Source organism: Protopterus annectens, chromosome 14.part0 (assembly GCF_019279795.1).
Source record: "Protopterus annectens isolate FY-2018-M chromosome 14.part0, PAN1.0, whole genome shotgun sequence".
NCBI classification, from domain to species: Eukaryota; Metazoa; Chordata; order Ceratodontiformes; family Protopteridae; genus Protopterus; species Protopterus annectens.
In genome coordinates, this window is record NC_056748.1 from 965125144 (window position 1) to 965149931 (window position 24788).

Genomic DNA, 24788 nt, shown 5'->3' on the forward strand with positions numbered 1-24788 from the left:
AAGAGAAATGGATATAAATAGATACATAACAGCATCCTTTATACCAGCTTCTGGTAAAATCTGTTAAGCATGTATTCTTTCATAATGACCAATTCTGAGTTTGCCTTTGTATTCTGTGTTATTAGGAATTTTGTTATGAGTGACAGCATTTCTTCCACAAATGAAGTTCACTTGTTCCAGACGCATCTGCCTTGCTTGCTTTTTGTACCACATGTTTTTGGTAATAACATAATACAGTAAGACACAAAAAACAGTGTGGGGCTAAAAATGTGAGGTCAAACTGAATAAATAAAAGGAAAAATCAGAAAAGGTGCAATACTTCAGAGGCATGTGGCTATAGGGAATTTCCCTAAGTGTTTGATTATATGGCACATGATCTCATTTATCTTTCCGGTCACACTTCTGCTGAGGAAGCCCCTTTTGCTACCATCTCTATAAAAAAACACGCGTCATGAATGTGTGCTCAGTACAAATACATCTAGGACTAAAGTGCTGAATTTCAAGGAGGAGGGATAAATACCTGCAGCTCATTTACGGCACACATACCTGTTTCTTGTTACTCATACAGAGCTTGTGTAATACAGTTTCAGCAGGAATGAGCTATTCAAACACAGCTCTGCCAGTCCTGTTTCTGTTGGGCTATACACTTTTATACCTAGGTAGGAAAATCTACTTCTTGTGTATCTTCATTCATTGGTGAAACAAAACCAGGCAGCTGCATCACTTTTCTGTTGTTTATGTCTTTCTCTTGATTGTAGATGTCACTACAGCTTATGTTCGAACAAGATGCCTATGTATTAAAAAACTGGATTTTGTTTGCTGGAAGAACATAGACAGCTTTACTGTAATTGAAAGTGGACCCCACTGCACACAAACAGAGATTGTGTAAGTACTTTAAGACTACTGTTCAGTAGACTAACACTTGTTTAGACAACTAGTGCTTCAGGAGGTCTGCTGTACGTTAACCACCAGTGTTTTTTTTTTCAAATGCAATTTTTATTAGTTTTTACAAGGTTTGTAAAACAGAAACATAACAAAAAGGTATAATGCAGTATATACATACAAAAAAACTTGCTATGCAGAGAAATTGTAACAATATGAGTAAGCATAAAGACTTTACCATAGCAAAGCAGTATCTAAATAATAAAAAAGAGCTACTAACCAAGACAAAACAAACTTTCTAAACCAAAACATATGCATTGAGGATAGAATGTAATAGTTTGCCCCCTTTATATTAACTGGTGTGGTATAAGATAGGGTATGATTATCCTTGGTTAACAGTAGGAGGAATAATAACTACAATGGTTAGGGGAAATACATATGTCTTATTTATGTTGATTTTTTTTTTTTAAGTGAAAGAAAAAAAGAGGGTGTATTTGCTGAATTAACACTATTTCCAGTATTTACATAATGGATGCCATAACAAGTGGATAAAAGAACATCACACGATTATGTTAAAAAGTGTAGTATAGTCTATATTCATCTATATGACTAAAATTTCAAGCATAAAGGTCTTCATAATAACCACCAGTGTTTGTATTTACTGAAATAGTAGTTCCTTAGAAATACAGCTATTAAACTGGTCACTTGTTTCACTGTATAAGAAGTCAGTATATGTGAGGCTAAAGATGTTTTATGCAAAGTTCTATCAGTGAGTCTGAAGTAAATGTACTTGTTTTACAATCAATGCATACTTCACATTTGAAGTTGATTTTATTAATTGCTAGGCAATGTTATAATTTGCTGCTTTAATTGCCATCTTTTAACAACTACATCTCTTTCTTAAAAGTGTGTCATAGGTAATTATCGATCTGCTAAAGATGCTTTCTAATAGTTGTCCTTGACATGTCTTTGTCATTCTTTGGGTTGTCTTCTATATGGGGAATGAGGGATGAAGCCCTCTGCCCATTAATGAATGCTTTTGGTGCACATATCATATTCTAATATAGATCACAATCTTAAGAGCTCCTGCCGTAAGATACGTTATCTGCCTTCCAGCTACTGAAGTAAGCTGTGCAGAGGAGGGTGCAGACATTCAAACATTCAGGCATGCACTTTGATGTATCTACTCCAACATACTTTCCAGAATTCTATGCCACTTCCAAATGTCTCCACATGAACTCTCCAAAGTGTACCATCAGATAAAAGAAATATATACAGTAAACAGTACAGAACTTTCTGCTAGCAGAGAGATGTTTTTTGTATCATGCGGTTGCTTAGATATACTGAAAAAATATTCTGACCAGAACAAATATGGTTTTGCTGCTCTAACATCTTTTCTCAAATCTATCATGCTGACTTTAAACATTGATCTAGCGAACACTGGACCTTCTATTTCACTTGTACATATCTTGACAGCAGGCTTACCACCACAAAATTAAAAATATTTACCAGGCTAGCCCTGTCTGAACTAAGGCTCCTTCAAATATTGTTTCAGAGTAGAAATGCTCATTGATTTCTCATTTCAGCCAGTTTCACTCAATGAAAGTAACAAGAGTTCCTTTTGCATTTCCTGGCACCCAAATTCCAACAAATACATTTGAATTTTATGTTGTTAAGAACTTTGCTGTGGAAATGACAGCATTTCTAATATAAATTAATGCACATAACCAGGACTATACCAACATACAGGTATTATTTGTGAGACATGATCTGCTTAGAATGGAAAATGATGTAGCTATAGGCTATCCTGTTTTTATTTATATATGGTCATTTTTAGCTTCTTGTGAACATAGAACGGTTTACTTGTGATGTGACAGACACACATCATTGACAGAAATTAGCAGTAAGATTACAATAGATGTTTAGTGATATAAGACAGTCTTTAGATTACAATATGGAGTTGTAGCTGTGAGAACACCCATAACCGATATGAATGTTCATTTATGCTAGGTTTGAGAGAAGGAACTTGCAAAAACTAAACAAATTGCCTATGCCAAATGGAATTTTAAAATGTTTGATAAGACCTGTAATCCAAATTTAGCAAAGAGTGATAAGATGTGTGGAGTTTACAGGTGATAATAAAGTCAAGGCTGTGTTAGAGCTCCCTCATGTGGCCACTACATTAATATAGTTCAAAATGTTGACCTGTGTGTGAATTATTTTGATTTAAGAGATTGATTCAACGCTGTGCCCTTGGGTCGTCTGTATTGTGTCTGCATCTTCTTGCTGTCTTTATGAATGTTCACTGCATTTTGTGATTTTCTTTCACATGGCAAAGACATGGTATAAGTGAACCTTCCAATTCGCTCTAGGTTTGTGTGTTTTTGTGTGTGCACTGCATGCATGTGTGTGTATGTGTGTGTTTCTGGGTACACATATTCCATGTATGTGTTACCTGCCTGTGGCAGACTACCGTCCAAGCAAGGATTAGTTTCTTTTCTTTAAATCAAGTTAGTTCCAGCAATAGAAGCTCTTCCACATGACCCTGAACAGGATTAAGCAAATAATAAGAAAATGAACGAATGTCAGAAAAAAAAAAAACAGTGGGTGTGTGGGGTGCATGTGGTAAGGCAGAGTGTAAAATATAAGAAAAAGAGATATGGTCTGAGTTTATTTTTATTACTAAATGCTAATGTTTCAAATAAATACTTGCTAGCTCGGCTGTGTAGCATTGTGGGATGAAGCCCTGATTATGACAAAGATTACCCAAATCTGAACAAATATTATGGCTTTAGAAGACCCAGACAAGGCAGTCTGGGATAAGTGGCTCACTGTGGCTCACCCAGCCTAGGAGTCATGAGCAGCCAGGCTGCTCCAAAGCAAAAGGAAGCTTGCATGTTACCAGTGGCCGCAGGAGTAGAGAACATGGGCTTTGCATCCTAAACTGGTCATAACAGCCATAATTACTTGTTTTTAGGAACAGGCACATGTAGGGATGCTACTGCTATGCTTCTGCATTGACAATGGTGCAAACACCAGTAACCAGAGGTGGGGGGTATTGACATACATATACAACCTCATTTTTTGGGATGCTGGCAAGGACAAAGACCCCTCCACAGTCTTTAGTAGCATGGCTTCCCAGTTGCCCCTTGGAAAAATGTCAAAGGAAGGAGGAATGAATGGGCTGGGCATATGAGAGGAAGTTTAATGGCCAGCAACCACAGTGTGGAAATAACTTGTATTTCTTATAAAGCCCTTTAAATCTCTGTCAGTTAATTTTGTTAAACTGGAGGTAAATGACATCTTAAAGGAATCTCTTCATTTTTGCATGCTAAGTGTCTCAGTATTATATCCTTGTCATCTTGACAAAGAATTTAGCAATGCTCAAAGCTATGGCAATAGCAGTGTAAAAGTGGTGATTGGCCCCCAGTATAAGTTGTTAGGGAAGACAGTGAGCCCTGCAGAAGAGGTGCTGATTAATCTTTGCAAGCAGCATTGGCAGTCATGTAAGCATCCATGATTGAAAGTTAGACTATATAAATAACAGTCAGCAAGGGCTTATAAGTTAGGAACTGTAGCAAGTAGTTAGGACAACTCTGTTACAGTTTAACAAAGGTGCTTTGCAAAGTTTTAGGAAAGAGCTATTATGTAGGTATGTTTATTTATTTGTCTTTTTTTACCTGGAAAGTTCAACTGGACAAAGTCCATTTTTAGCATAGGTCCATGGATAATAACCAGCAGATACATTTAAGATACTCATGACAAAACATTTTTTTTTACAGAGATGCATTACACAGATAGTTATTAAAACTTCTAGATACAAACAAGTGATTGCTCTATATTGACACTATACAAAGAGGTATTTCTTCTGTGGTGAAATTATACATGGCAATAAATTCCAAATATAAAGCATGCAGACAGTTCATATGCAACATATGTTGCAAGCAGACATTAGATATGACTAATGAGACAGGGGTGAGGAGGGTTACAGCACAGATGTTAAGAATACATAAAATCAAGGTAAGGAGTGTGAAACAGCAGCTAGGTAGATAGTAGTTGAAACTAAAAGAGGGAAAGAGAGATGCATTGTACAGCTGATGAGACAAGGGTAGTAAGTTGTACAGCTGATGAGACAAGGATAGTTGAGCTAAGAATACTAAGGGTACTTAGTGATAGAATTTGGTTATAAGAAAGTGCAGGAGAGTATTTGTCAGAGGTGGACAAAGTGTGAGGTCAGAAATAAATTGAAATGTAAATAGTAGATTAAAGTAGGAAAGACATTGAGGAGGAGAGTGGTAGAAAGGTATGTTGCTTAGAAAGGACAGAGGTTATAAATAGATAGGGGTATGAGCTGACAAAAGTAAAATGGTGTTATTCATGTGCATGACCACATGTGGTTTACATGTTTTCTTACTAAGGACTTGAAGGCCATATGCTTTATGGTCTGTTGTAGTTATGTTGGAATGGTGTTCCAGAGTTTAGATATGTAATGGGACTGTAGTGAGTCACCTACTGAGTTATTTAATTTAATTTAATTTAATTTTTGGTCTGTTCATCATACAGTTTGTGGTTTTCTGGCAAATCACTGGGGATTGAAGTCACAAAATAATGACCTACTTTTCAGTTTCAGTCTTCATATCCTTCAAAAAGTGAATGCAAACACAAATCCTGTTATTCTAGCAATTTTCTAAGTTTATAACAACAATATGTAAAATCTGTCCTTTTTTGGGGCCTTTGTCCCCCCATCCACTCCAATTATTTTAGGATTTGTCAAATTTCTTGTGGTAAATGGTTGAGAGGTATGAAGTAATCACTTGACTCTAAAAAGCCTTATGACTCATTTGATTACTTTAGTGTACATAAACATCTTGTGTTAAAAAATGGAAGTATATAGTGTTGTTATAGTCTTCATTTCCAAGGCTGAAGAGGAAACCAAGATCTTATGTGAAGCAAATATGTCATACACCTGATGATGGCAATAAGGAACTTTACAAAATCAAAAATGGAAGACAACTTGTAGGGAGGGTGGCCTAATGGTTAATTGTTTGCTTTGCAAGCATAAGGTGCAAGGTTTGAGTCTCACAAGGGATAATTGTCTAGACTTAAAATGGCTTGCAAGGGCAGTTAGCTTAGTACTAATCTATGAACTCCCACTACACTGGCATAGTTGATGTCAGCTCTGTTTTGGCTGGGCCACAATCACATCACCTCTTACACCACTATTGTTATCATCTAATATGTCAATCTGCATGTAGACATTTCTTTGTCATATCCATTTTGTTACGTTCATAAACTGTACAATTTAGTGATAGCCTTAATCTTACATTGCTGTTACTACTACAGTAGTAACCCAGGATTAGTCTGCAGGTGGTCAGATTTTATTAGTGTTGTATCCCTGTAACCAAAATAAATAAAGTATGATGTAAACATACTCAAACTAGTAATTTTCATGGAAGAACAGTATTTTAATAAAGTTGTAGTAATAGAATATGTGATGCCCACAGATCCATTACTGGAATGGAAACATGCCAGGCTACATTGCCTATGGCAGGGACATGCTGGTAAATTAGAAGAAGGTACATCCTTCAGTATTAGGAAAGGTATTCAGACAAGGGTATATGGAGTAAAAAAGTGAAAGAGTGATGCACTGTTGGTTAAACTAGTGAGTATAAATGGTAGGTTAGTCTCCATAACAGCTGTGTTCACAATCATTACTATGTGGGGGAAGATAACAAAGAAATGTTAGATGGTATTCTAAGCATGGTAAAAGAAATAGGTACTAATACTGCGGAACTTCAGTTTGTCAGCTGTTACTTGCAGCATCCTGACTACAGCTACTTAAAAGAGAAAGCTCATTCTTAATGTCCTACAAGGATAGACCTTAGAGAATTGCCTCTAGAATCAGCACATGGAGAGCATTATTGGACATGCTGTCTACAGATGAAGAGGTAGAGTGGGGTTCATCTCAGGAAGTGGTCAGCTATGTGAAAATCAAGTACTTAATCACATAAAGTCATTGAAGAAACTTAGAACTATACAGTGGACAAATTGGGGCAGACAAAGATATTTTTTCCCCAGAAAACGGGTGCATAGCAATTGAACAGCATTCACTAAAAGTTAATAAGGCCAAAAACAGTTATAGAATTCAAGAACACATTTGACAGACATATGCAAGTCATATGACACTCAAACAAAAACTGTAAATTGTAGGACCTCTAGCATATTCAGAAAGTGGAGTTAATGAGTACACTAGATGAACCACATAGTTTATTTCTGTTTGAGTGTATAGTTTTGTATATATGGGTCACACAATTCATTGACCCTACTAAGAAAATGGGTCATTAAGAAATGTCCTAAACTGTAAAAAAAAGTTAAAATTCTTAGTTATCTTTCAGTAGTTGAGCCAAGATCAATGGTTTTAACATATGCCGGGCAAGCATAAAACAAAAAGTTGACATAATTCTTCTTAATAAATCTTTAGGTATGTGTCTTTACCACCCTCAGGTAATCAGGTAATCACAACCCCATCAAATGCTTACTATTTACTCCTTTCTACCCCTACAAGTTTGGCTTGTAATACCTCAATCACTGCCATTCTATGGGTCGGAAAAGGCTTTTTATTTTGCTCTACACATATATTTTCCATTCCTCCATCTCAGAATATGCAGGAATGTCAAGATGCAAAAGTGACTTGATGGCATCACCACATTTCTGCCTGCATAATGCTAACTCCCACTTTTCACCACATAATTGCCCAATAGTGCATTAACCCTGAACTCTATTACAGTGTTTTTCTGTTGGGATATTCTTTACTTGCAAGTAAGGTATATCTGCATAAAATGCAACTGACTCTACCTCCTTGCAGTGCTGTTTTGGTTCTGCCAAAACACTAAATCCTTTGTCAGTGTAATGCATATGGTGATTATTGAAGCACACTAAAGAAAATCCTAGGTAGGAACATGCAATTGTATAACCAGAATCCATATGCATTTACTTTAAAGAAGATGATATTAATGGCATCTAGATTCTTCCTTGGCAGGCCTTCATGCACTGAGTAAACAATCTCTGTGTTTTGCTCTTTTCTAGGCTGACTGTAAAGAAGAAGCATGAAGTATGTCTGAACGCCTCAAAAAAGCAAGGCCGGAGCCTGCTGAAATGCTGGAAAAGGTACATCCTGTTGTCTTTTTATTGAGAGTTTCCTGTATCTTGGTCCCCCCTTTGATTTTGCTTATCTATCCATTCCTCATCTCCCTCCATGTTTCCTTCCCTCTCAGCAGCTCCATACTTTTAGCTATCTTCTTTGAAACATATCTTTCATTGCAGCAGCGAAAAAACTTTAACATTACCCAGAAATATGCTGAGATATATGGTGATCTCTGAAGAAATACTAACCATTTGACAGCAGCAGGCAAGCTAAATGTGTCTGTTTAAGGCACCACTGTGGTGGCATAGAGGGATAACTATAACCAGGTGACCTATGTTTGATTAGCAGCTTTAGCAAATGATGGAGTGTCAGGAGGGATAGGCATTACCATTCCAGGGTGGGTTGGTGGGCCTATGGGTGTCTACCATGTTGATGCCCGGTAGATGCAGGGGAAGACATACTGGTAGGCATGCCTAAAGAGGGGAATAGGGTAGCAACATGGTTGAGCTGCTGCAAAGGTCAGGCAGTTTGCCACATATCTTCTATTACACACCAACCCCTCAGCATACTATAAAGTCTGTAAAGGGAGGGAGAAATGGGTGAATTGGGTAGTTCATGAATAATTCCCCCCTCAGATGGATGGTCAAACATGCCAAGTCCCCAGATGCATAGTTCCATGACCAGCCCTATCAACACTGGGTTGAAGTCTTGGGGATAAGGAAGCAGCTAGTAGACCTGTGGACAAGGTACCAGAGTGCTTGACCAGTACCATAAAGGAAGGAGGAGGGACCAAAAAATGCGTCTGCTTAAACAGCAATGGCTACCCAGGATTCTAGTGACAAGCATGGCTAGAGAAATATTGTTAGTTTTCTCCTTGTTAACTAGATGTAGCAGCTAGATACACATGGCTACTTTCAATGTTATCCTGAATTCAGGGTCTGATTAGCAGTGGTACTGTGGAATTCATACTCAGAACATACTTTAGTCGCTGCATTATACAGCCAGACATGATATTCTTCTCAAACCCTACCCCTTCTACAGTGCTGAGCTATTACAGAGAGTTGTACAAAGGTACCATGGGGGACTCATTCAGGCTTATGACTGTCAGCTGCTGCCTATCCTCAAAACATGCTAACTCGACAGTGCACAGCTGCCAAGTTATCATCAGCATTCCCATGACTCCACTTCTCAGGCAACTACACTGGCATTCCTTCAGCATTCCCATGACTCCACTTCTCAGTCAACTACACTGGCATTCCTTCAGCATTCCCATGACTCCACTTCTCAGTCAGCTACACTGGCATTCCTTCAGCATTCCCATGACTCCACTTCTCAGTCAGCTACACTGGCATTCCTTTAAGTACCAAAAAATCTCTTGAGTGTGCCCTTTACTCTTCTCAATTCCTAGGTCCTTCATAACCTGATAACTTACCTTCCTCTGTTTTCTTGTCTTTGGCCATCTTGGCTGCACCATCTTACTACTTTTCCTTCCTGTTCTATACAAGTATTCAGTCAATAGGTCGGACCTTTATTATAGCACTCCATGGTTCCAACACTCATGTTTTTTCCCCCCACCCCTCAGTGCTTCTCTTGTCCAAACTACATAGTAGCTGATATGGATACTTCTGAAGTCCTGTACCTGTGCTACATAGCCCCTCTTATCCCTGCATCATGGGTTATGCACCTCTCTTTTCCCTTCATTAGCCTGTGTTCTATTTTAGTGAAGATTACATTGAGGATTTTACCTTAACTTGTCAGAGACTTCATTGTTTCATTGATTCTGGCTTCCACCTTTCTCTGCTCCCTCCTTACCATGATATCCTCCCTGTTTATGTCTGGGAGACTGAAATCCATGTCACTATAACTCCTCTCCTTTTTGTTCATTATTCAGTTCATTTTCCAAGTTTGCAGTTACATGTTTTTCCTGATCCTTAGTCTGCGTACCATGGCTAGCCAGTAAGGATACCCAGCTTTCTAGTCGAGCTAATAGTACCTCTTACTGATCATCATTTCTGCTTCTCATCCTCTTCCTCTTTAAAATGGCACCTCCTCTTTATGTCCAACCATTGTCTCTTTGCTCCCTCACTTGCCCTGCCATTCCAAACATCTTGACATCAAATAACCACAGTCCCTAAACCCTATAACCCAGGTTTGTACTACGACTCTATTCTTATAACCTTCATCGTTAAGCATCTGTTGTTGTTCTTTTATTTTATTGGGTGCATTATTATTAGTCCTCAGATTTCTCATCTCAGAAGTCATGAACCTCTGAATGAGAACTAGTCGACTCTCTCTTCATCACCAGTTCTGGAGTGTTAGCTCTGAGTTCACTGAATTGTATGATAAGAGAAGTTTTCTCTTACCTAAATGTTTAGAGATGTCAGAGTGAGCATAGACGGAGTCAAGAGAATATGATACTGGGAGGCTTGCCTCCTACCAAATGCTTTTTGTGTATTTTTCTTTATTCTGTTTGTTGCAGAAGTAAGACAGTTTAATTTGCTTACTTTGAAGTTGATTATTTTAATACTTACTGATCCCAATTTATTACATTGTATTATGTTGTATAAAAATCACATTTTCTGCTCCTGTTCTTTGGTGCTGGCCATTTGGCCTAATCAACATATATTTATTTACTATTTTTCTCCATTTCTACCACTAGTAAATATACTCCCCCATTTTAGTTTAAATAGTCTTGATCTTACATTACTCCCATCCCATGTAGGTGGTCTCTACCATATAATCCCTGAATCCACTGTCCCCCATCCTTTAGCCCTCTAAATCATTATTCTACTTGACGACACTAATGCCACTAATTGAACTTTCATATTCTGCCTTTCATTTTCCAAACTAGCCATTGTCCTCTCATATTCAAAACTTGCCACTGTCCACACTTGTTAACAAGCTTCCATCTTTACTGCAAGGCCCCCCTCCAGAAAAGAAATCTATGCTATGTAATTTGACTTTACTTTCACTAACAGTTGCAAGTGATTCCTTGTATTTATTTACTGACTTTAGTGAGGCCTAATCACCTCTAACTCAGGTCACATCTAACCCTCTCCTCACCTCCAGCACTCTCGCTTCCTAGAACTCTCTCCACACTCAGCCTTCTCTCTCTCTCTCTCTCTCTCCACCCTCAGGGTTCTCTCACCTGTTCCAGAATTCTTCCACTCACACCACTTCCTCTTGTAACTGAATTCTTTGTGTATTAACATGCAACGTGACCATCACATGCTTTCTTCTTTACAGTTACACCCCTAATGCTACTGTCCACTCTTCTCCTCTGGACCATGTACATCATTTTACAAAGAATTAATGTTCTTGTTATTTGCTAATATCCTCCCTTCCTTCCTTTCTTCATTAATTTACAGAACATTCTTCTGCTTGGTTACCTCTGTCTGATCCCCTTTACATAGGTGTTAGTCTCAGTAAACATTTTCACAAACATACTCCATTCTTCCTTTTTTATGCTGTACTTTTCCTCTTGTTAAGTCCTATCATATTCCAAACATCTCTACTCTAACTAACCTGAGATGCTGCTTCAGTTAACTTCCCACTAATGCTGTTGGCCGCTGTTAACTATAACCACTACTTCTTTGTTGGCTCACATTCACAAAATTCGTCCTTTTTTATGGGTCCTTATCACACCCTTACCACTAGAAGCAATTTTTTTCTACCTTTCTTTCTTTTGTTGTTTCATTAGGGCAACTTATTTCTTCTTCTTCCTGTTGTGTTGGTCTCAGTAATTTTCCTCCCTTCTCAGCAGCTCTCTAAGGCATATTATCACTCTGCATAGCACTTTGTTTCTTATCTGTACAGCAACAATCATTGAATATATTTTTTTCACAACAAATATAATTGCCTAGCATGGCATTATGGGAAAATCAGCATTATATATTTCAATTTGGGACAATGGACGGGACTGGTCAACAAACCCGTTTTCACCCATAACCCAAACACCATACTGCAATCCAAACAGAAAATGAAACACTGACTACATTATCTGTACTTCCATTACACAATTAGGTTGATATCAGTTTCCTGTTAGTGGTAATGGTCTTTTCAAATAATGCAAAATAAATAAAAACTGCCACTGCTGTACAGTTATAGCCATAATTTTAAAGGACATGATTGTTTCTTTTTAGAATGCTCACTGATTCAGATGGAATTCAGAAGTGCATCAAAAAATTTCAAAGAAGAATTGCAAAGAAAAAGAAGAACAGGAGGTCAAGGAAATGCAGATGATGAAGCATTAGAGGAGCCCAGCATTTGCAGGACTGAAAAAAAAGATGGTGTGTAAGGTAAAGCACTGTGCCTTCTCTGGAAGCACATGATCCGTTCCCTGCTATTACCTACTATGCTGAATAACAGACAGCATTGACTTAGCGACGTGAGCTTTGCAATACTTTCATACCAGTTCTTTACCTATTGCAGAGTAATACTGTACATGTACTAACTCAGTATACCTTAACTTCACATGCATTGTGTTGAATTTTGCATCAAAATCTTTTCTGTGTCTGGAAACTGGAGAACTGTTCCACACCTAACAAACTGCTGCTTTGAACACATTAACAAGTTATGTTTTATACTATTAACTCATCAGGAAACCATACTGTTAGCTGATAGAATATATTCTGAAGGGGGTAACAATCAGATTTGGAAACCAGCAGGCTGATTTCACTATAATATGCCAAGTTTAGAGATGGGTAGGGACTATCCTTCTAAGTGATGGTTGTATACAGTATCCATTTAATATATCCCACTACATTATTTTATGATTTGCAGCAGTTTCTTGAAATCCTATGAGAAAGGTATGCAAAGAAATGTTGCTGTTACCACAATACCTGCAGTACTGGGTTAACATTCTGGTGTACTGAGCTCCCTGGAGTCTAACAAACAGCGTGACCCAGGATGAATAACGAATGTAGCTACAACTGTATGCATAGACAGAATGAGTCCTATTATCTCTGCTTATTTATTAAAGTTATTTATAATGTGCTTTAGTAATGACTACCTTATTCAAATGGTATAGTAATTTAGAAAAAAAAACAGGGTGACTTAGATAAACACAAAAAAAGTAACTAGTAAAAGTGGAATTATGACAGCATGTTTACAATTCATGTGGCATTGCAAAATAATTGCTGGAAAGAAAGATTTGATTTGAGAGAAATAAAAAGGAAATTTAGGGGTCTTAAGTAACAACAGTTTACATGTTCTCTTTTAAAATGTTTTAGTGCATTGCTGCTATGACATTAGCCAATCATAAAGGGACTGTCCTGTTTTATTGAAGATATAAAGACCTGTGGCTGGAAATATCGTGGGATGGACTGTATGAGGGCCTCAGCATACAGGTAGAGTGATCCAGGAAGGGGCAGCAATGATTATATTTAAGGAATTACAGATAAAGACAATATGATGGGTGGATGTTAAGTATAGAAAGATAGAACAGGAGTAAAAAATTCTTAGAGAGTTCCTGCTAGTAAAACTGGACTACAAGTATGTGAGAACAGTGTCAGTGGTCAGTTTAGTACTAATATACATGGCCGGGGGAGGGGATGACCCAATGGACTCACCGATTTGTGCTCTTAGGAGAAATATATTTGATGATTATATCCTATATTGGGAGCTACATCTTAACAACAGGAGGTGGCCTATATGGTTCAGTAGTCAAATAAAGGCTTATGAAAAAGCCTGATAAGAACAGCCTTCAGTCCAGGGATGAGTGTAGTGGCTGATAAGGACAGCCGTCATTCAGTCCAGGGATGAGTGCCCACTATAGTAAAGGGGGTGACAAGATATGGGCTTTCAAATGCTGAAAACTAGGGACCAGTGGAAAATGTTGTCAAGAAATGAAAGGCAAGAAGGATGTGATGAGTGAGTGTTGACGGGTAGTATTTTTAGGACCAACGTGAGGCAATGCTGCTACATGGAAATGGTTCTAATACGTGGAATGTAGTGCCAATGAACATGGCTGCCACATTCACTAGCAGTGAGTTTTAAGTGAACAAGGAGCAAGATGAAGATGGGGAAGAGGACAATAAGTATGCAAAGCCAAAACATTTAATGAAGTATGCTTGGCAGGCATCACCCATCTTTTCCCAGCATTTTTCATGACATTATCTTTATGTCAGATCACTTGCCTGTAACCTACAGACATAAGTGTCACTATGAATATTGATACGAATATCCCTTATAGGATGGTCTTCAAATAGTTATTATATAGTGATGATCAATGTAGCTTGTGGCCATTATTAAAATTATGAACTGAGAACCACAATGAATTAGTATCCAAGAGCCTAGATGTCACCAATAAGTGAATGGAAATACTCCGTTATCTTAAGAAGACTTTATTGCATTAAAAACAAAAAAACATTAAGTGCTTTCACCCAGCACAATGTGGGCTTCATCTGAACATCATAATTACTAAATGCTGGTGCTTAAATTCAAAACTTGGCGCCAAATATTTTTTCCTTAAAGGAACATACACTTACTATTCATGCAACCCATATGAAACAGTATCTACATACAAATGCTACTAAATATTCCAATGTATTACTGTATACCATAAAATAAAAGTTAATACCACCCTTGTTATGTACATTACTTAAAAATATGCAATAAATTAATCTGATAATTCCTTATACATGAATTGATCATACTGTTCATTATAAAGTATTCGGTTATAGAATATATAAATGCTATTCAGTCAAAAAAAACATGTAATACCACTAACGCATATATATAAATAAAATACTTACTAAAAACTCTATGCATTCAAAAACCTGCTTATATAAATAAAAAACATTTCAAGTATGTTGGCAATATACCTAAAAAAACAATTTATGAATAAAAAAATGTTTACAATAACTGTGGTCTTGCTTAAATTACATAAATAACACCTGTAGTCATTAAATAATAAAATATAAAGTTTTTACTTTCTGTATTGCTCTTTATTCTATCATTCATCTAATGTGTAAATGGAATGGAATATTTAGTAGCATTTGTATGTAGATACAATGTTTCTATGGGTTACATGAATAGTATGCGTATGTTCATTTAAGGAAAAAATGTTTGGCGTCAAGTTTTGAATTTAAGTACCAGCATTTAGTAATTATGATGTTCTAATGAAGCCCACATTGTGCTGGGTGAAAGAGCTTAACATTTTTTGTTTTTAATGCAATAAAGTCTTCTTAAGATAATGGAGTATTATTAAAATGAAGTGGATCCTATTTGTGAGAAATGAAACACAACTGTCCACAAATGAATTTAAGAAAAATCATATCCTTATGTCTGCTTTGTCCTCTCTTTTCATAAGTACTCGTGAAATGCTCCTTTTTAAAACTGTCTATTATTTTCATGAATTATTTTTTAATGTTGAAAACAAAAGCATCTGAAATGCTATTACAAATGTGCAACCTTGAGGATTGCTTCCTATAAGTTCCCTACTTATTAAATATTTTATTTATTGCACTATTTATTGAGAATTGCTTTTCAGAGAAATGCATATGTAAATAAAATAATTTGTTGTTAAAATATTTTATAATGCGATCAAATAATATGAAAAAAAACCATAAACTTTCTAATAAACTGTTTTTTATGTGTGTAATGTTTATTTTATACAGCTCCAGATCACACACCCATATGCATTTTTATTTTTTCCATATGAAGTGTACATCAGCATTATTTCCCTTAAACAAATGTTAACTTGAAACCTTTATAATGGGATCGTATAATATAAAAAAACATAAACTGTTTTCTAATAAACTGTTTTTATGTGCGTAATGTTTATTTTATATGACTCCAGAACACACCCATCTGCATTCTTATTTTTTCATATGAAGTGTACATTAGCATTATTTCCCTGAAACAAATGTTAACTTAAAAGTTTTAGAAGCCATGAATCCCATATAAGATGAAGGTGTACAGTGTAAGAAAAGAAAATGCCTAGCAGATTGGATCTAATTAGATTTGCTAGCACATTACTTTAACCTGCAGCTGGCATGGATCATTTTAACACAGTTTAGAAGACTGGGTGGTACTATTAACATGAACGTATGATGTAGCTGAGCAGTTCAGGTTTGCATAAATTCTTATATAAAGCAGTAGCAGTTCCAAAGATGTATGAATGTTTTAATTCTCTGTTGTGCTGTAAAGTAAAATGTCTGTACTCAAATTTAGCAGTTTGTTTTAGTTTCATAGGTTCATAGGTTGGTATTAGGCTATCAGCCCTAGGGCCTATATAAGCCTAGCCATAACAATTCCCTGGCTATTTCTTCCCACACTATTTACTTCCCTGGACCCCTGTCTAACAGGGCGACTGACGTGATCCCTGGGGTGAATTTACTTTTTCCCATCCAATCGTCAAGGTTCCTTTTGATTAACAGGGCAGTATAATGTCTATAGTAGACTAGAACGGCATATGCACTGAGTCTGTAGGTTCTTTCAGTTCATTAACTGACAAGAAACAGCGGTTTGTCTGAGTTTGAGGTTGGGCAGAGGAGGTTTTCCTCTCCAACCTTGCCTTTTAGTAAAATATGATGGGGTGGAGTATTCTTACTTAGACAACTGGCACTGATACCAAGCAGCTGTTATCCATAATCCTAACAAATTGAACAAAAACATGATGAGATGCTTGACATCTGCTTATTATGAGCAGCATACAGTGACATGATTATTTGCACAAGTTTTCTTGGGTCGGTTGAAAGTAATATCACTTTAAAAAGCACACTGATTCAACTGCGGTCCAAAATGCAGTCTGCATCTATACACCACTCATGTCTGTTTCATTCAGGAAATGCTATATATTAATTTTAAGGGAAATGTCAGCAACAGAGAGGAAGGTGTACATGTAATCATTTACTTGCCTAGTGACAGCTGTAACGAATATCCTGGATTTTGTAAAAGCAGACCAGCTGCAGATGCTTTGCAGAGCAGTAGATAGCTTCTAGATGTTTGTTATTTTAATCCACAACTGAATACCAAATTCATCTGATGGGAAAATGTGTCTCCTAGCTATTAGCTAATAATCCCCTTTTTGGTTGTACACTGTACCCATCATATTAGCTAGTTTTAAACAGAAAGGACTTAACAGTAAACAGAGCTAACTGTAACCTGAGGAGAGTGCAAAATACAATGCGTAACCTGACAAAACCTTCCTGATTAGCGAATGAGCTTGCAGACAGCTGAAAGGTCATATGGGCATGGATTAAAGATCTTTACCAAGGAGTCTTGAATACCAACGAGTAAGATAAAGCAAACTTGAGCTGGTAACAAACCTAATCACAGGTTAGACCATGGAAGCTGGCTAGAATCAATTAGAAGAAGAAGAAACTCATAACAGCACTTTAGCATCAGCATCAAATTTGCATAAAATTTTTGTATTTCAGCATGTATTATTTTTTAAAATGTATACTGCTACAATTCATTTTTTTTTCTTTCAGATTTTATTTAGTAAAACTGTGCCTATTTCTTTTTAATAAGGTTTGTATGCATTAGACAGAGAATGTTTGCATTTTAATTTAAAAAAAATGATACAGGTAACACTATATTTTTCATAGATAAGTACACCATACATAAATATCTCTTTTCAGGGGAACAACCAGGTATACTTTCTGGATAAACTTGTTCACAGAGTTGTACAGTATACAAGTAAAAACTGAGTGATTCAAACTCACAATGCAGCTTGTAACCTTAAACCTGTGAAGGATAAGCCAAGATTTGCAAACAAGGAAGAAACAGTGCAATGTATCCTGTACCAAATGATGTGCTGTATTAAATTTCTATACCATGTGGTAGCTCACAGTCATGAAAGTTTCCATAAAGAATGTGCGTGACAATGAATTGTTCAACTGAGCAGTTTTTCACTGCTCAGTTGAACATCCCACCATGAAGACCACACCCAAACACACACGCACACTCACACACATGTGCACATGCATGCATGCACATGTGCACATGGTTTTATACAACAGAAAACTTGTTTATGAAACCCAACCATAGTGCTGGATTTTAAACAACAATTCAAAAGAATTCTTTTTATGTACATGATCCTCAGATGGAAGTTTACTTTATGTACACCTAGATGGAATACTGCCATTTACCATGTGTCATGTTATCATAACAGAAAAAGTTCTCCTGTTGTCCAGTGTTCCCATCTATTATTACAACTTTGATCTTTATTCTTCAGGAATGTGAGCGGTATGGCAGCCCTCCCCACACACACACAACAGCCATTCAGGCATTCATACATAAACACACTGTCAGTGCACAGACACTTGATATACACACACACCCTCATCCGCTTATACTTATGCACACACACACACACACACACACACACACACACACACACACACACACACACACACACACACACACACACAAGCACATACAACATTTAGTTGGCTCAGCTCAAGCTTACTGACAGCTTGGGTGTGAAATGTGCCCTGAAGCTTTCAAATCTGACTGCCTGTTATACTCTTGACAGGATATAACCCATATAGCTAAGGATACTGCAGCAGTGATCATTCAAACATATACTGTTATGGTAAGTGCAACTTACATAACTGCACTTTCTAACGGAAAAGAAGATTTCAGTGTTTTTTCATTCAGTGTTAGTGTTGTTCAGTGTTTTGTGCATTTACTTTTCTATTCAGTCACATGAAGTTCACTGTTTTCTGTATTCAGTGTTTCTTGATATAATCATATGTGTGTGTGTGTGTGTGTGTGTGTGTGTGTGTGTGTGTGTGTGTGTGTGTGCGTGTGTGCGTGTGTGCATGCATGCATGCGTGCGTGTGTGTGTGTGTGTGTGTGTGTGTGTGTGTGTGTGTGTGTGTGTGTGTGTGTACACACATTTTATATAAATATACATAGAGATATAGAAATCTCTCTCTCTCTCTCTCTATATATATATATATATATATAATATATATAAATATATATTTATATATATCTATATATATATATATATATGTGTATATACATATATATATATATATATATATATATATATATGTGTGTGTGTATACATATATATATATATATATATATATATATATATATATATATATATATATATATATATATATATGGCTCTACTTGATATGGTCAGCATTTCAGAATGTCGACATTCCTATGGCCGAGACCATATGATCAACATTTGAAATGTTGACCATAGAAGAAAAAAAAAAACACAAAAAAACTTACCTTCACGCTGCTAGCAAGGGGTCTACGCCCCTGCCCCCAGAACTTAAATATACCAACTCCAAGATCGCACTACAGTGCGGAAGATGGAATGTTTTCCATTCCACACTGTACAGAGATGCCAGTTCCACATGGTCGACATTTTGAATGTCGATCATATGGTCTTGGCCATATGAATGTCAACATTCTGAAATGTTCACCATGTGAAGGAAACCCATATATATATATATATATATATATATATATATATATATATATATATATATATATATATGTGTGTGTGTGTGTGTGAATGTATATATGAGTGTACTTCACAAAGCCGAAATACCATATAACCAACCTTTAAATAACCAAGATGACAAACCCGAGTCAGAAGACCAACCGCCGAGAACCCCAACATTTCACTCCAGGTAAGTAACCACTTGGCCAACCTAAGAAACTGATTAAAACCATAGCAAACTAAACCCACCCATGTGGGGAGCTGTGCTCCCCATACCAACTCCAAGGCTGTACTGCCATGGGTGTAAGGGGCAAATTTCACCTTGGTGGCTAAGCTGTTACTTACCTGCAGTGAAATGTCAGTGTACTGGGACATCGGTATTAAGGTTTTTCAGCTTTGTTGTCTCAGTATTTTAAAAGTTGAAAAAAAGCGTCTTGGATAACGACAAACAGAAGTCCAAAACAATTACCAAATGCTGAATAACCACACGCCAGCTATACAGCTAAACAGCAAAAAAGCGATTCCAGCCTGATGTAAAATCCACATAAAAAGTTTATTAACCAACAAGGTTAAGCGCTTTCACTCGTATCACACGAGCTTCATCAGAACAAAGTAAAATCACTGATCCAACATTTTAAATATATGTAGGTTGGCGCCAAAATACCTTAAAGCTATAACATGCATATTCACTAATGACCAGTTACAACACACATTAAAATGCGCTTATTATCTAAAAATAATGAAAATAATAAAGCTTAATTACACTCATAACCATTATGAAATAAAATTTGTACGTGTAATAAGTATAATACTAACAATGATAATAATGTTAATAATATCATGTTCAATGTTTTAACATTAAAACAGGTTTAACTGAAATATAATCATTAATACCTGGTGCAGTCATAGAGTCAGTGTATAACTGCCACCAGTATTCTTTATAAGCCAACAAGTTCTTAGTATTCCCTCCCCTAGGGTCAATTTTAATAACATCTAAAATGGCAAACTTAAAATGATGTTCTGCACCTTCCTTGTCAATATGCCTATAAAGGGCATTTTTAATGTCCTTTGTTTTAATGCTATAACCATGGGCGTATATTCTTTTTTTAAACTGTCTTTGGGTTCTCCCTATGTAATAAGCGGGACAACACATGCATTTGGCCAGATAAATGAGCATGTTGGTTCTATAGTTTCCTTTCTTAAACCAAACACTGGTCTTGTTAATATTGTCTAATATTATATTGCTCACTTCCAAAACATCCTTACATTGGTTGCAAGCCCCACATTTCTTGGTGTGTATATCAGCAATTGAGTTAGTTTTAGATCCACTTTCAAAAAGATGTTTCAGGTTCCTACCCATTTTATAAACGAACCTAGGTCTCTGACCAAGAATGGTCACTATATCATTGTCATTATAAAAAAGATCCCAATTCTTATTCATAATGTTTTTAACAACATGTGAGTAAGGGCCATATTCAATTATACATGCTCTATTAAACTTATTAAAATCAGTATTACCCTGTTCATTAGTATTTAAATCTATACCAGTGTTGCTGTTTAAACCTAATAGTGGGGTATACTCTTTGCCCCACTCATCTATAACATATTTGCTGGTATCCAACAACAGTTTCTCTTCATATCCTCTCTCCTTGAACAAATTGGTAATGAATGTAACTTCCTCAATCATATCCTCATAATCAGATGTCATCCTGAGTGCACGTACAAGTTGTCCTTTAAATATGTTGTTTTTAAGTTTTTTGGGGTGATTGCTACTAAATTCTAAATAGGAATTTGTAAAAGTGTTCTTTCTATGTATCCTAGATTTGAATCTATTCCCATCATATGTTATCATAGTATCTAACTAGGCCACTCCAGTGTGGTTACATTCTGAGGTGAATTTCAAAAACGTAGAACTATTATTGAGGTATGTGACAAATTCAGCAAAAGAACCGTAGTCAACGTTCCATAAAATGTAAATATCATCAAGGTAACGGGAATAGTACACTATGTTACCAGAATACTTGCTATTAAAAATGTGAGTCTCCTCCCAGTCTAGTAACACCATGTTAGCATATATGGGGGCGCAAGCTGCCCCCATAGCCACACCTTGAGTTTGCCTAAACATCTCACCCTCAAAAAAAATATAGTTATAATCAAGTACAATGTTCATTAACTCTGCCAATAACCGTATCCTATCCCAGCTCATTTTAGTATGTTTAACCATACTGTTGGTGAAAGCAGTAATCCCTTCATTGTGGGGAATACAAGAAAACAAATCAACTATATCTATAGATGACAATAGTAAATTCTGACATTTTGTGTCAATGGGGAAATTTTTGAGAAATACCCAGGAATCCTTCACTAAATGTTTAATTTCAGAATATATAGGTTTAAGAAAAGTGTCAATAACTACCCCTATAGGGAAAGTTTTTGACTTACTCCCTGAGATAATGGGACGAAATGGAGGCTCTAAGATGTTTTTGTGCACTTTGGGGATGCCAACAATCGTAGCCATATAGGGAAATTCAAATGACATGAATTTATGTAAATCATCAGTAATTCTTTGTTCCATCAAAAAATCATCCAAGAACATGTCTATCCTTCTATATGCTGTATGTACTTCATTAATTGAAACTACTTCATAGTTCCCTGAGTTGTGTAAAATGTCATGTATAATAGTACTGTAAAGAAACGCATCAAAAAGTACAATGCCTCCGCCCTTATCAGGTTTCATAATGCGTAAACTATTATTATTCCGCAGTTCTTTAAGTAAACTCTGTTCATCTAAAGTGAGATTCCTGTTAACTTTTTTTCTCTTAACTGTATTATTATACCTATATAGTTCCCTAGAAACTTTATTTTCATAGACCTGTACCAGTGGATTATTAACTGGTATGAAACAACTATTTTTCTTCAATTTTGTATACTGAACTGTGGTGTCAATCTGATCACCAAACATTAAAGTCAGATTCAACTTTCTAGTGTACAACCTGAGCTCGCTAAGGCTGTCAACTATATTAAAATTAGTGGTGGGTATGAACTTCATACCTTTAGATAAAAGGCTGAAATATGTAGGATCCAATTGTAAATTGCAGTAGTTAAATATTTTGAAGTTGTTATACTCAAAAATAATTCCTTCCTGTTGAATAGCATTAGATCCTTCCACACTGTGAATACTAACTTCACTATTCAGAATTTCTTTTTCCATCCTCCCCCCTGTTTCCATTTCGGAACATTCCTTCTCCTGGGTTTTTCAAAAAAAATCATTGTTATACCCATCAGTGTATTTAACTTCCTGCTCATCAAAATAATTAGAATAGTTGTTCCCACTGGTATAAAAATTATTACTATTACCCCATTTATACATATCATGTCGTGAATACTGATCAGTGTCCCTGTTAACTTTTTTATTTTTCCTCTCAAATACTTTTTTAGCTTTATATTCTGCTGACTCAAACTGTTTATAGTACAAATTTTCCAATTGAGGGAAAGCTAAATCGCGTGTAATAGCCTGGTTGATCCTTTCAACCTCAGCCATTGTTTTACATAGTTTAGCATCATTATGTTTAATTATAAGCTTCATAAATTGAAATCCAAAAGAATCAAACAAATCATTAAACTCCTTCTTTGTTTCACTAGTAATCGCTATACCAATAGGCACCTTATGAAAACGCAAACCCATAGGTACAATTTTAAGAGAAATACAGTGAGCCAAATAAGCGTTGTCAAGCTTAACAGCATTTATAACATTCAACTTTTTACCAAATAAATGTATAGTATCTTTCAGAGTACCTTGAGATACCGTAGAACGGTTAGCAAGATGTCCACCATCATTGCAACCAAAATTACAGTCTTTAGTAAAAAAGTCTTTTAAATTATATTGTCTCTTGCTTAGTGTAACAGGAATAGAAGCATTACTTTGATTTTTAACAGTACCTGTTGATTGAGGTTGATTGATTAAAGCCTGGCCATATGTGCGCACTGGTTGAGTAGTTTTAGGCTTCGTGCCTGTCCTTCTCGCTTCCTCAGTGAGATTAGTGAATGAAAAGTCAAAAAACGCAAACCCATAGGTACAATTTTAATTTATTTAAATATTTAACTACTGCAATTTACAATTGGATCCTACATATTTCAGCCTTTTATCTAAAGGTATGAAGTTCATACCTACCACTAATTTTAATATAGTTGAAATCCTTAGCAAGCTCAGGTTGTACACTAGAAATTTGAATCTGGCTTTAATATTTGGTGATCAGATTGACACCACAGTTCAGTATACAAAATTGAAGAAAAATAGTTGTTTCATACCAGTTAATAATCCACTGGTACAGGTCTATGAAAATAAAGTTTCTAGGGAACTATATAGGTATAATAATACAGTTAAGAGAAAAAAAGTTAACAGGAATCGCACTTTAGATGAACAGAGTTTACTTAAAGAACTGCAGAATAATAATAGTTTACGCATTATGAAACCTGATAAGGGTGAGGCATTGTACTTTTTGATGCGTTTCTTTACAGTACTATTATACATGGCATTTTGCACAACTCAGGGAACTATGAAGTAGTTTCAATTACTGAAGTACATACAGCATATAGAAGGATAGACATGTTCTTGGATGATTTTTTGATGGAACAAAGAATTACTGATGATTTACATAAATTCATGTCAGTTGAATTTCCCTATATGGCTACGATTGTTGGCATCCCCAAAGTGCACAAAAACATCTTAGAGCCTCCATTTCGTCCCATTATCTCAGGGAGTAAGTCAAAAACTTTCCCTATAGGGTTAGTTATTGACACTTTTCTTAAACCTATATATTCTGAAATTAAACATTTAGTGAAGGATTCCTGGGTATTTCTCAAAAATTTCCCCATTGACACAAAATGTCAGAATTTACTATTGTCATCTATAGATATAGTTGATTTGTTTTCTTGTATTCCCCACAATGAAGGGATTACTGCTTTCACCAACAGTATGGTTAAACATACTAAAATGAGCTGGGATAGGATACGGTTATTGGCAGAGTTAATGAACATTGTACTTGATTATAACTATATTTTTTTTGAGGGTGAGATGTTTAGGCAAACTCAAGGTGTGGCTATGGGGGCAGCTTGCGCACCCATTTATGCTAACATGGTGTTACTAGACTGGGAGGAGACTCACATTTTTAATAGCAAGTATTCTGGTAACATAGTGTACTATTCCCGTTACCTTGATGATATTTACATTTTATGGAACGGTGACTACGGTTCTTTTGCTGAATTTGTCACATACCTCAGTAATAGTTCTACGTTTTTGAAATTCACCTCAGAATGTAACCACACTGGAGTGGCCTATTTAGATAC

At 36.1% G+C, this 24788-nt stretch overlaps 2 protein-coding genes across 4 annotated transcripts in view; one reads left to right on the forward strand and one right to left on the reverse strand.

Annotated features, from left to right (window-relative positions):
• The window catches only part of RASSF4 (Ras association domain family member 4), a 1767318-nt gene that overhangs the window by 1519672 nt on the left and 222858 nt on the right, over nt 1–24788 (reverse strand). The gene's annotated exons all lie outside the window — the stretch shown is intronic.
• On the forward strand, nt 481–15496 carry LOC122789368 (C-X-C motif chemokine 3-like). Its single transcript, XM_044056761.1, has 4 exons — nt 481–659; nt 759–885; nt 7969–8049; nt 12169–15496. The coding sequence occupies exons 1-4, from the start codon at nt 596–598 to the stop codon at nt 12266–12268; spliced, it is 372 nt and encodes a 123-aa protein (XP_043912696.1). The 5' UTR covers nt 481–595; the 3' UTR covers nt 12269–15496.